Source organism: Cheilinus undulatus, linkage group 12 (assembly GCF_018320785.1).
Source record: "Cheilinus undulatus linkage group 12, ASM1832078v1, whole genome shotgun sequence".
NCBI classification, from domain to species: domain Eukaryota; kingdom Metazoa; phylum Chordata; class Actinopteri; order Labriformes; family Labridae; genus Cheilinus; species Cheilinus undulatus.
Window position 1 is genome coordinate 41,119,250 of NC_054876.1, and position 14,073 is coordinate 41,133,322.

General features: G+C 39.6%; 1 protein-coding gene across 1 annotated transcript in view; it reads left to right on the forward strand.

Moving 5' to 3' along the window:
- Positions 1-14,073, forward strand: part of gria4b (glutamate receptor, ionotropic, AMPA 4b) — a 250,881-nt gene that overhangs the window by 175,774 nt on the left and 61,034 nt on the right. Inside the window, exon 9 of the mRNA XM_041800842.1 lies at positions 3,092-3,202. Coding sequence (XP_041656776.1) covers positions 3,092-3,202 — 111 coding nt within the window. The remainder of the gene's footprint in view (positions 1-3,091; positions 3,203-14,073) is intronic.

Sequence of the window (14,073 nt, forward strand, 5' to 3'; positions counted from 1 at the left end):
TCTTTTAAAAACTTATGGCAGCCTTTTAATGATCCGATGAGACTGAGCTGGAACAACATCAAGTCTTCCAAATTTTTTTGCAATCACAAATAAAAAACTTCACTTTCTGCCTGAATTTCTTCTTCTGAAATGAGAGGATGGATGTCTGAAGAAAAACATTCAGTGAAAATGGGAAAAGGCGAGGGAGAGAGAGGGAGGGAGCATGTGTGAGAGTGAGAGCAGGAGGATGAAATGAAATAGAGAGCAATCATGGAGGAGGGGGAGGAGGGGGAGAAGAGGAGGAGTTTCCATCAATCAAAAGCTGCTTCGGCCTGTCGTCCTGCATGCAGCGAGGGTCCTGTCAGGACATGGTGTGTGCGGTTGTCTGTGTCTGAGTGTGTGTCACGGCCTCTCTCCTGCATTTTCCATGTTCCTCAATCATCCTGATGCCCCAGCACACAGGAGGTACCGGCCAATCACAGCTCTCCGCTCCAGCAGCAGTGGACTAGCAGCTCACTGACGTATAGCTGCTTATGTTTGCCGTGAAAGCCCCACTCTATTATGAGATCAATACGTCTGATTGATGTAATATTAGTCTGGAGGTATTAGATGTTTATAAAAATCACATAAAGACCAAACACTGCCTTGTACATCTGCTAGGCATTTCTAACACAGAGGGTGGAAACATTATGACCGTAACATATCACATCTGTCACTTCTGCTCACTCAGTTTGACCCTGAAGGACTTCCAGAAGATGACAGTAACGTCTACCACACATGAAATAGTTCTAGATTAAAAAACATTAACAGGAAATTGTCCTGAAATAATCCTGCATGAGGGCATTTCAGCTGCAATAATTCAAAACCCCTTTAAAGTCGTGCACAGCACCTGACAATATCTTTTAATTTACTGCATGCTGTGCTCTGGATCTCTGAGCATGCAACAGAAAGGACCTTTGATATGGACAGGGATGTCCACTGTGGACCCCCGTAGAAAACATCTGGAGCACTGGGCCACCTTTAAGCCAGTAAACCCTGTCCAGTGTACAACCCCAATTACATAAAAGCTGGAGCGCTGTGTAAAATGAAAATATAAACAAATACAGTGATTTGCAAATGTCGCTATAACCAGTATTTTGTTCACAATAGAGCATAAACAAAATACCCAAGTTGAAACTGAGACATTTTACCATTTCATGAAAAACATTAGCTCATTTTGAATTTGATGGCAGCAAAACATCTCAAAAGAGTAAGGACAGGTTTACCATTGTGTAGCATCCCCTCTTCTTTTAGGAACAGTTTGTAAACATCTGGAAAGTGAAGAGACCAGCTGCTGAAGGAATGTTGTCCCATTCTTTTCTGATGTAGGATTCTATCTGCTCAACACTCCTGGGTTTTCTTTGCCCATTTTTTTGTTTTATGATGCTCCAAATATTTTCTGTTGGTGAAAGGTCTGGACTGCAGGCATGCCAATTCAACAACTGAATTATTGTGAAGCCATGCTGTTGTGATAGATGTGGTTTAGCCTTGTCTTGCAGAAAAATGCAATGCCTTCCCTGTAAGAGACGTTGTCTGGATGGTAGCATATGTTGCTCTAAAACTTCACTATACTTTCAGCATTGATGGTGCCTTTCCAGATGTATAAGCTCTAATCTAATGCAGACCCATATCATCAGAGATGCCGGCTTTTGAACCGTGCACTCATGTCAACTTGGCTGGATATCAGCGTTGTTTTTGTAGTTTCCAAAAAGGTTTTTAAATTTTGGTTCATCTGACCATTAAACAGTTTTCCATTTTGTCTCAGTCCATTTTTAATGAGCTTTGGTCCAGTATGCCATCTTCTTGGCATGATACAGCTTTAACTTCCGCTTGTGGATGGCACGGTGAACTGTGTTAACAGCCAATGACTTCTGGAAGTTTCCCTGAGCCCATGCAGTGATTTCCAGTCCAGAATCATGCCTGTTTTTAATGTAGTGCCCCCTGAGGGGCCAGTGGATCACGAGAATACAGTACGGACCTTCAACCTTGTCCCTTGCACACAGAAATTTCTTCAGATTCTGAATCTTTTGATGATATAATGTGCTGTAGATAGTGGGATATTCAAAGTCTTAACAATTTTATGCTCATGGACTTCGTTCCACAAATTTTTAGACACGTTTTTTCACAGATTAGACTCTGCCTCTCTTAATCCTTTTATACCCTGTCATGTTACTGACCTTGGCCAATTAAACTAGTTAGTTGCAAAATACTCCCCCAGCCTTTTATCAGTAGCACTACTTATGTTTACATTTGTTGCCCCCGTCCCATCTTTTTTGAGATGTTTTGCTGCCTTCAAATTCAAAATAAGCTCATATTTTCATGAAAAAGTAAAATGTTACAGTTTCAGCATCTGATATGTTATGTTCTATTGTGAACACAATATGGGGTTATGAGATTTGCGAATTGTAATTTATGCAGCGCCCCAATTTATTTGGAATCAAAGTTGTATAATGTGTGTTTTTTTTTTTGTTTGTTTTTTTTTTTAAGACAGTTGCAGGATCAGCTTTAAAGTTAGTGTGACATCCAACATATGAAATGAATCTACAGTATTTTTTAATATAATACTGTCTATGCAACATAAACATGATCCGATCCAAATTGCTGACCATCTAAATTGTTGTTAAGTCAAACCATTGTTTAACTGTCTGAGTCTTACTAACATTTCTTTTAAGAAGAACTAGTCTTAAAACCAAGGCAGGGTTGAAGTATTTCAAGGACTTGGGGTGGGTGAAATTTAGCAATACAGATGATGCGTGGAAGTAACTTTTTAGCCATAAAAACTAGAAAGGAGTTACGATAAATATCCTGATCAATGTATTGTGAAAAGTCTTTTTTAAATAGACATGTCTTTACTGAAAAACAGACAAAGCTTTCCATATTTTTCAGGGCCTCCATCAGTCACGGGCCCTTAGAATCTTCCTAATGTTTCATTTTGTGGCTGCCACTGATCAGATAAACCAAACACACTCACCTTTTTAGACCCTTTTACATCAAATAAATCAGTTTGTATTGCAGCATATAGGAGCATATATGTTTTCACAAACACAATCTGAGACGTGTTTCCTTCCTGCAGATCGGCTACTGGAACGATGCAGACAAACTGGTGCTGATCCAGGATTCTCCGCTGCTTCCAAACGACACGTCAGGCATGGAGAACCGCACAGTCGTAGTCACCACCATCATGGTAAGAGACCTGCATGTTGACACCAACACATATATGTGATTGCACCCATAAAACTAACCTGAAATGCCATAAGACTATTATAGAGCTGCTGCAGAACACATTTATATAAAACCTAGGAGGTGATGAAAGTCAGGAGCCCGTGGTGTAGTGACTACACATCAAATAACCTACCTCAGACATTAAAAGCTCTTCAACAGTAAATAAAGTCGTCTTCTTCAGCGCTGTTCCCCTTTCATTTCCTTTTCTTGTAAAGTACCTCTGTTTTCTCTAAGGTACTCTACAAGCATCTCTACAATAATCTCTGCATTTTCCCTTTAACAAAGCTATGTTTAGTTAGGCTTTAATTCCCTCTTCATTTGTTTTATCTGATGCTGTATTTTATCACTAATGTAGGCTAAATGCAGACATTCTGTATGAGCAGAAGCATCACTACCCTAAGGCTTTTTAGCAGTATAAAGCACTATCAGTCGTAAACTTTTATTCCTGGCCTTTAAAACTAAGTTGAAGGACCTCTTCGCCATGTTGGGCAGACATTAACACTCTCTTGTGGGAAACCCTTCATATAAAAGTTAAAGAAACCAATTATCCTTTAATACTAGCCCCAATAGACAGGAATACAGCAGTGGCAGCAAGTGAAGTGTTTTTGCAAAGATGGTATCAACACTAAAATCAACTTTTGTCTCCAAAAATCAAATTTTTTACCACATACATGTCCTTTAATCTTACTTATATTCTTTATGCATTCTAAATAACTAAGATTTATTGAGGAATTTCGAATGGTTGGACAGAAAAAGAATCACTTCACAGCAGTTTTGTACAGCAGCATGATAAATCTGATGCAAAACGAGTGAAGATAAATATTTATCATTTCTGTAAAATATATCAAAAGGTATACAAACAAAAGTAATCTTAAATTGTGCTTGGTTTGAATGGTAAGGCATTTACTTTTATGTTGAAATGAAGTTGTCCAGCAGCATAGGTATATGAATATGTGATTAAATAAGCTAACACATGGCTGCATGGTCCCATGCAAAGCTCAGGTTTCAGCACTTTAACCCCCTGAAAGCCCCCATGAGCTGTATTCATAAAGGTTAGAAACCACACAACCTTTGTAACAGCAGTTCTACACTGGGCCTCATTCACCAACTGATCTGTTCTTTTTCTCTTTTGTAAATTTTGAGGCTTTTACACCTTTACTGAGATAGCACAGTGGGTAGAGTTAGATTAAAGGAGAAAGAGCGTGGGGAATGGGACGCACAGGCACAACCACTAAGTTACCAGCGCCCTGTCACCATTCTTAGAAAGATTTTTGTTCTTAAAACCCACTATCGCAGTTTTTAAGAACATTATGGCTTTCAGCAAAGTTGCCCTCTTTGTGATTTATTCTCAGATAGAACAAAATTTAAGAACACTTAATTGCACTCTTACCCACATATGAGTGCTGATGTGATGGTAAAAGGACCAGTTTTGCACTCATCAGAACCAGGATTATTAAAGTCAACTGCTAAGGAAACTGAAAGTAAAATGTAGAAACCATTCTGGTTAACTGAAAGTAAAATAAAGGAAGGCTTACAAGAAAACTGAAACAAACTAAAACAGTTTTGTGTGCTAATGTAACTAACATTAAACTTAGAGAAAAAAATATCCTTATTTTTAGTCTCTGACACAAGCATAGTGAGTGACATGTCTGTCTCAGACACATTGGATTAAATTGCGGATGAGCTTGGTCATTGCAGAAGTTTTCCATAACAGTATTCCTTAACTTTTTGAGCTTGGGGGCTCCTCGTACTCTGACTGATGGACTTATGCAGAAGTGGCAGTAAGTTTGTGTGAACACATGAGTGAAAAGCATGTTTTTACATGTTCTACATCTGCCTTTCTCTGTCGCCACTACATATTTTGAAAATTCTGAAGTCACCCGTGACTGCAAAGGGATTCATGCAGTAATACAATCAATAAGATAAACCTCTATTTAAATGCTTTGGGTGAAATGCATTGTGGTCGTGTAGGCCTAAAAGCTCACATATTATGCAAAATACCCTTTTTCAGGCTTTTCTAACAATGATGTACCCCTGGCTGGTTCACAATCCCCCCAAGAGTCAGAAAAATCCATCCGCATCCCCCTCTTTTTCTCCACATTTCAGAAAATGTGAGCTAAACAAGCCGTTCTCAGATTTTCCCCACATGATGTGATGCGGGTAGTTAGCACCGCCCCCAGGTTCGGTTGGCCCTACCCGCTTGGAAGAAAGTTCAGCCCCCCTCTCCTGATCCTTAAGGAGAGCCATATCCATTTCCTGAGAGGAGTGTACTCAGGGGCAGAACCAGACATTTAAATCCACAGAAACAGCTCGTCCTGAGCAGGGCTGAAACAGAGGGGTTTTTAGACATGCAAAAATCCTATGCTGCTTTTATAAAGATTGGCTTAATGTTTTCTCAGTTTTACAAAAATCCAACTATGATTAAGCATTATTAGCAAATAAAGGCCGGCTCAGACTACACGATTTCAGCTAGATTTAATCTCGACTGCGACGTCACAGCTCGTCGTCAAAACTCAGGCCTGATTTTGAGAGTCGGGAACGATTCAACAACTCTAGCATGTCAGAATTTTTCGTACATCGCCGTCTAGTTTGACACCCTGACCTGATGTCAACGACGTGAATCCTGACATCTAACAACAGGATTGTTGCTCATTGTCTTTGCATCATCACTTACAAGATTTACCACCTTTTATTCCCTAAAACTAATGTGTACATTTTACTTTATTTTATTTACGTTATCACATGCATACCTTAAGGTCTATCTGAAGGAGAGTCAGTCTATATTGTCCTCCTTTTGATACATCCATACTTATGATCTATAATCCAATCCATAATTGTTTCTTATTTTCTGTTTTTTGAGCAAAAGACCACTACAGTCACATAGAGCGCTTCTGTTGTAGAGTGATTGACATTCTTTGACCCACCTCGCCAGCAACCTGTTAACTTGCACTCAGTCATGGAGACAGTGGTGACGTCAGCATACGCTGAGCAGTCCGGACCACTCTTGTAGTGTGGCCAGGCTTGTCGGCCAAGACAGGACAAGATTTTGGTCGCAGAGTCTGGCATAGTGCTGTCATGAATGACCAAAAGAATCATGTAGTCTGAGCCGGCCTTTAGATGCATGACAAACACACTCTTAAGTTTATTTTTATTTAAAGCAGCAGATTTCTGCAAAAAATAAACAATTCAGGGGGGTTGAGAGTTTTTACTGCCTGAGAATCAAAACAAAAGGCCTGTCTCCTTTACATATTTTTTACCAATCATGGTGCAGCATAGTCACATAAAACTACATGGGCAGTCCCAGAAATATGTGGCTTTAATATCTCTATCGCCCCCTTGTGGCTGGATTCAGTACAGGTAATGGGGACTGAGTTCACTTGCAATGGCTAAAAATAAGCTACATTTCAAGGAAAATACAGTTAGTTAGACGCAAGTGTTTCTTTTATTCAGGTCATTTAAGTTCGGCCCCCACAGTATCCACATGGATGATAAGTAGACAAATGTAGTTGATGAGCCCTGGTATAAGGGCATTAAAGGGGTGTTTTTTCTATGATTATTAAGAACTAGGTTTTTCTTAGGAACTTTAAGAAGAAATTAAGGGAAAATCTTTGGAAAATTTTGGTGAATGAGGTCCACTGATACTAAAGGAGACTCTTAGAAATGGGCTTGCTTTTTATTACACCAATAGAAACTCCAATAAACCATCAGACAACTCCAGAATCAACTGCCATCACTGAGAGTGTCTTTTATCGCACCATAAACATCTCAAATCGCAGTCAAACAGCCCCATTACCAGCTGCCATTACTGAGATTTTTGTGCCAATTGCAGAGAAAAAATGAAGTCAATAGCTACTAAATCATTTTACACATGATTGAATGAATGGCCTTTGCATGGCATGTGAATCTCTGGCTGTAGCTGCAACACTGACATGGCTGACTACAGTAAAACAGCCACTTATAACAGCTGAGAGGAGGAGGAGGAGGAGAGTGGGAATGGAGAGTCACAGCTCAGCACAATCCTCCCTCTTTTCAGCCCCTGATGAGGAACCCCATTTTAAGAAACTGAGCCCCAGTTGGACGCAAGCAGGATATGAAAGCCCCTTAATGGGAGAGTGATGGACACGGCAGCCTGAGCCAAAATGAAGCCCTAAAGACACACTGGCCGAGAGGAGAGAGACTCGCTCGGCGACTGTGTTAATGGACAGAAAACTGAACAAGAAATGGAGCCACTCAGAGCCGTAATGGAGCCCCTCGAGAGGAAAATGAAATGCAAATGGAGGGGGAAAGACACTGTCTCTTTTTAAGGACGCTGCTTCTGGACGGACACCCGTCGAGGCTAAAATGGGTCCCCAGCTCCTAACAGCTCAGTCTCTGTTTACGAGCAGAAACACGCTCCCACTACACCTGTTTGTGTGTGCTAGATTCATGCATCGTCATGCTCCTAGTGTGTTTGTGTGGCTTCAATCCCATCCTGATTTGAATTTGTAATTTTTAGAGAAGATCTATGGACCCTGAGCTATAAAGTGAAGCAGCACCAGAATGTGATTATACATTTACGTCTCACTGAATGCTCTAAATCTGTCACTTTCTCCGACTACCTGCTCCATCGTTCACTACATTACACACTCCGAGGGCTTCCTGTAAGCTTTAACACAGCTTAGAAAGACTAATACGCTCATAATCATCCCAGTTCATATCCATCAAGCTTTTATGCGGCATGATATTATGGTTTCATTATGACGGCTGCCTTTTACACACACGCGCTTTTAATGTTCATGAAAGTAATGTTTGTTTAGTAGAAACTTAATGAAGTGTCTCAGCATTGTATTTCATAACAGCTGCCCGTGTGTCTGAGGAACTTCTGAGCAGCTGTTGTAAAGGAGATCTTCAATATGTCTAGAAATACACTTGCAAACAAGTCATCAAGCTGCAGATTGCACAACAGATAGTTGCTTCCGTTTTGTCATCTGACTTTGGATTGTAAGGGCACAGCTGCCTTTTTTCCACCTCAGAAAGTTCACAAACCATAACCAGGGGCTGCAATCAGCTAAAATTTTAATGAACCATTAGCAGCTTTTGTCCTAGAAAAACTAAGAGAACAGTGAGTGATATGATTAAGCACTCGTTTTCCTAAAATATAGGTTTCAAGGTTATGTCCTGATAGAGATCCTGCACCAGAATCATCCTTACGGCTTCCCAAAATTGTGTCTGGAGATTTAACTTTGTAGTTTAACAGTTGAGAGTAATGGCTTAGAAACGACGACTGTTTAGAGCAAAACATTCGCTAAAGAGCAAGAGGATGGCACTGGAAAGAAGCAAAGGTTATGACAAAGCAAACACAGATGCTTTTTAAAGGGATGCTTCTGTATGTTTAAGGCTCAGTTGTAAAAAGTAAAATTGTCAACAGATGGGTACATTTTCTCTGCATAATTTGACTAGTTTGATGTTAAAAATGGGCCAAAAAATAGCAGCAGTGTTTCCATTACCCTTAGAAATGCACAAATGAAAGTGAATGAAAATTGTGAATGAAAAAAACAGAGTGTAATTTTTGAGATATTCTTAGTTTTTAAGGGCAACTGGAAACCTCCTCTCAGTGTTTCGCGACCCCCATGGGGTCCCGACCCCAAGGTTGAGAACCACAGCTTTATATGAGCCAACTAAAAAAAAATGACAAAATATCCCTTTAGTTTTCCTTACATTTGTATTATTTGGGATGTTAATTTTGGCTAGCCACAAAGCCTTAAAAATGCCTTTTTACTGTTTTGTTTTGCATGTTAACATGAAGATCAAATTTTACACACTGACAAAAGTTCAAAACAAATCAGAGAAGAAGACAATAATTAACTTTTTTTTTTACCATGAACATTTAAGTTAGGTCAATAAGAATGTTTTGATCCAATCAGAGAGCTGTTTTTGTCTTTGATTTTAGAGATTCTTTATTCCAGCTTACTAAGCGTTGGTGCATGGACACTAAAGCTTCCAACGACAAGCCCAAGCTTTGTCACCGTACTGGCAGGATAAAGCTAGACACTGACGAAGTGTGTCTTGGCTCTAAACTCCTTCATTGCACTTAAAAACCCGCACACCATCGACCCTCCAAACGGCGAATAGTACCCACAAGGTCCTGCCATAATTACGTCTTTTGTCAATGCCTTAGCTCAAGAGATTCTCCAGTTGAGGTCAAGTTTGAATGTAGTAGAAACATACTTTTTAGATTCAATCAAAATCTCCTCTGAAAATGTGACTTTAGCTGTTGTGCAGACTCAGGAGGCTTTGTGTGAGAACCTTGCGTACAAAAACATGTGTTCTTCAGTTAAAAGTATGGCGGGTAAAAGACAGCTTGTGGCACTCTCCAGTTAAAGTTGTGCTTAAGATCATGTGTAGTTTTTTTTTTTTACTTTATTGCCATGGAAATAAACTGAAGCATTTTGTCATGAGTCTGGAGCCTGCAGTTCAGTTACACCTAACAGAGGATCTAAATGCATGTGACAGTGGAGATTAACTTTCAATAAAACCAGACTAAGTAGCATTACCTATACTCAGTGTTTTCTCTTGTCTATCTGTGTGACAGAAAAATATTTCCTTTTTGCATCAAAGATGTTTTACTGCCTTCACTGACACTAATAAAAGGATTGAAAATGTTTGATTAATGTTCCCGGTCTTTCCTTTTACTCTACGATAGCATTTTTTCAAGCCTAACATTTTATAGAAGTCGTAGTTTTACACACATACTCTGTTTTTATTGAAAAATCATCATTCATGTAGCAGCAAGGGGTTATTCAACATGACATGCTGCCTACCACTGTTGCCCTTAATTTCTAAAGGGAGTCTTAACAATCAGAAAAGCGCTCCACAAGGTCTTGCTTGCTTCACATTATGCCATTGTTTTCTATAAAAAAACATGCAAAGCTTCTGGTCAACTTCAAAATGCACCACAATGCACTGTATCCTGTTGCACGTACTCCGAATAGTAAATCATCAACATTATGCCTCTTTCTATGGCATAAGCAACAGGAGGTCAGTGGGTCACAGAGCTACTACCGTGCCATTGACTAAGAAAAGTTAACTTTTGAGGTTGAAAAACCACACATCCTTTGTAGGAAACATGTACCTTTTAACTTACTAATGTACTCACCTATAGCAGAAGCAAAAAAATTTAGCGAATCATGTCCAAATAAATTTCAAATCAACCCAAGATAGGCAAAATAATCTGCAGTTACCATACTTTTCTTGATCTCGTAGTTTTCCTGTAATCTTGTCTCCTGTGCTGCCCCAGGGCTGTGCTCCTCTGCATGGCGGTCCGGACACACTCAGGGGAACTTACCATTGGTCAGGGGAAAGTGCTGCACAGCCAGAACACAGCAAAAGCGGAGTATGTGGATTTTGGGGGTCATAATTCCTAGCAGTAGGTGATGTTGGCAATCTCACTTGCAGTCTTGAGGCGTACGTCTAGCATTTTATCCTGCCTTACAAGTCACAGGATGCAGCCAGATTTGACCATTTTTGTCTTGCTGTCTCAGGGTAATAATGATGATTTTTCAGTGATAGTGATTATATTTTAATGGTTTTCTCCTGAAATGTTCAATGGGGAATCAGTATTGTTATCTTAAGGTAACATGACAAGTTTGTCTGAATCTCAAGAAGACAACCAATATTCACTTATCATGGAAAACTGAGTCAAAAGGTACAAATGTTTGTCTACTTAGGGCTTAATTATAGCTGGTTTTCCATTACACTTGGAAATGCGCAAAATCGAAATGATGCATTAAAAAACTGGTAATGGAAACACCTGAATTTCAAAAAATCCCTAAAATATCGCTAAAAAGTTTTTATGCTTTGATGAGGAGGTTTTCAGGTGTTTTGATATAGAAATATATTGCAAATTGTAATGGAAAAACTTTTTCTGCATTTACAAGTCATGGGACGTGACGTACAGGGTCACATGACCAGTCACTCTGAGACAAACATGGCGCGGTACGTGTAGACAGAAGAGGAGATGAGACTTTTCTTAATATCATACTTCTACCCTTATACGTGGCTTTTGCCATACATACGGACTTTACCTCTGAACTATCATCTGTTGCCTTCGTCTTTTGTTCAAAATTATCAAGGCAACCGCCGTAGATTTAACCAAAACCATACCAACATGCAACAGGTTTTGAGCGTCAAGCTTCCCTGCAGCGGATTCACACAAGATGAGACTTTACGAGAATTGCAAGGCCTATGCCCAAAACTCCTTTCAATGGAAACGCATTCAAAGCACAATTGTACTTAATTGAAATTTAAGAAATATCGCTTTTATTTTGCAAAAAACTGTAATGGAACCCAGCTAATGTCTGTAGAAGGATGATATTAACACAGGAAGCTGAAACAAATCATGTCTCTTCTTAATATAATTTTTTTTTAATATCTTTTTTCTCACCAGCCTTATTTTACATAATAAAGTGTTTCCAGCTTAACCTCCCTTATCTTTTCATTGCTCTAAGTACCATCACATATACTGAAAATGAGCAGGTTTCCCATGAGGTTAAGGCTCAGCTATAACAATATGCAGCTTTGATTAAAGCACAGTGACAATCTAAAACCCTTAACAAGGCTGTTATGCTCGGCTGCAGCAGCCAGAGTGCACTTCATGTAAAAAAAAAAAGAAAAAGAAAAAAAGGACAGTGGGCATTTGCAAATATTATTTCTAAATTGTGCTTTAAATGTGCTGCTCCATTTTCAATGTCATGCAACCAAATTGAATCAAATAAAAATGTAATTAGTGCCTCAAGTGGCTGCTGATGACTGAGACCCACAAATGAGTCACTAACTGAGAAGCAGAAGTGTGTGTTTGCCTCATAAAATGTTCTCATGGTCAAACTATTGTACAATATGGACAACTGTTTTGCTGCCTATTACTGCTCATGATCAGACAGAATGTACAGCAGATTGTTTATGCTAGATAGTACACTAAACACTCAGGCAGATTGGAGGGAGCACAGTCAGTCTTGACCTGTGTTTGTATGCAAACCCCGATGTTCGTACGCATGTTTCTTTAACACTAAACAGACCTGTGGTGTGTGTTTTTGAGCATGTGCTTTTAATGGCATGTTAATTAGTCCTATTAGACCGTGATTGAAGCAGTGTGGCTGGGATTATTGACCAGCCTGTCAGCTGCACTGGGCTTTTTCTGTGAAGACCTCTGAAGCACGGCTCTCTTCTCATGCCAGAAACACTGACTGCATCCTTTATCTCCGCCACTCCCTCCGCTCCTCCGGCTGCCAGCACTGTCATGCACCCTGCAATCATAAATCACATGGATGAAAGCTGTATTAGGGTGCTTTTATCATCCAAAACATCTGCAAAGATCAACTTGTAAATTAGGTTTCATTATTTGTATGGCTGAGATTCATTAAAGATATTATGTGCAACATTTTTATGTATTAATCTCTGCGTGTTGCCAGTGTGTGAAAGATTGTAAATTACCTTAAAAAACAAGACCATATTTCTGTCTTTATGCTGAAAGCCATGGATTTATTTCTAGGTGAATGACTAAGCTTTTTTTCTTGTAAGATCCACAGGATGTTTCTGCATACGTAGGAGAAAGATGTTACTGCCATGTCAGACTGGGTGTGTGTTATCTGCATAGCAGCTGTGTCACAGCTTGATTTTCATTTCAACGTGCATGTGAACAAGTCAGGGCTTTCAGACTGCCTGCGTAAGTGCTGCGTCTCACGCCAATGATACATGTGTGCACATCCAGCAAAATAAGACTGTGGTTACAAAAGACTTGGTAATTGTTGAAGTAGTAGGACATTAGAAAACATCTGGAGCAGTGGTTCACAACCTTTTGTTTCCATAGATTGTGTAAAGAATTGGACAAAGCCTGTGTGACGTCTGTCGTCTGCTTACAAAAGGTGGACTCAAACAGCTTTTGAAGCCAATCCATGGCGGGTTCCATACTGAAATCGCTGTCTAAACTGAAATTTGGATTAACCTGACACAGACAAGAGCCCGCCCACTGAGCTCAACTTCCTGTCAGCTAAGCTAGCACTAAAGCCGTCCTTCTGGAGGTAGCGTCTGCCTGTCACGATATCTTTCAATCAAATCAGTGCGTAGTGAAGTTTTTTTCCTAAATATAATCCAAACGATTGTGTCACAAAAGAAAAGTCACCCCCAGTAAAATGAGAGGACATGAATATATAAGCTATTTAAATTGTTTTCATGCTTTAAAGCCAAACAAAGTAGTCCAAAAACACAATTGTTCCTGCCAAAAAGCCATAAATGATCTGGAGGACAAAGGTGTGGTTTGTGGTTCAAGTAATAAAGACAGTTAAACACAAAGTGATATTCAGTTTTTTAGCTAGACTTAGTCTTGTCTTTCTCGTGGACAAAGCTGGTTCAATAAAATAGTTTTAGTCGATGAAATTAACACTGCTGTGTGACACTTTAGACACAATAACATTGTGGGGATAGACTGATAAAGATTATGCAGACTAACAAGCAGGAGCCGACTTCAATCTTTTAGCCAAATAATATCCTTGTTGTTTACCTAGATGAACTGCGGACAAGCCAACATAAGAAACCTGGTTTTCAGAGGTCACACAAGCTTTTTCATCTAGACTCCCAGAGCTCACATGGCTGTTTAAGCTAGCTAACCTTTGGTAGTAATACATAATCTGCTACTACTGTAGAAGCAGCTAACAGCCCGGTCAGTACAGGGATTAACATTGTGGCTGTGGAAGTAAAAAGCCCATTCACTTTAGCCAAGGCAGATCTGATGATCATCAGAAGTATCAAAGTAAGATTTACCATGAGCTGCCTGATGATGATATAGAAGGCTAAATTTCA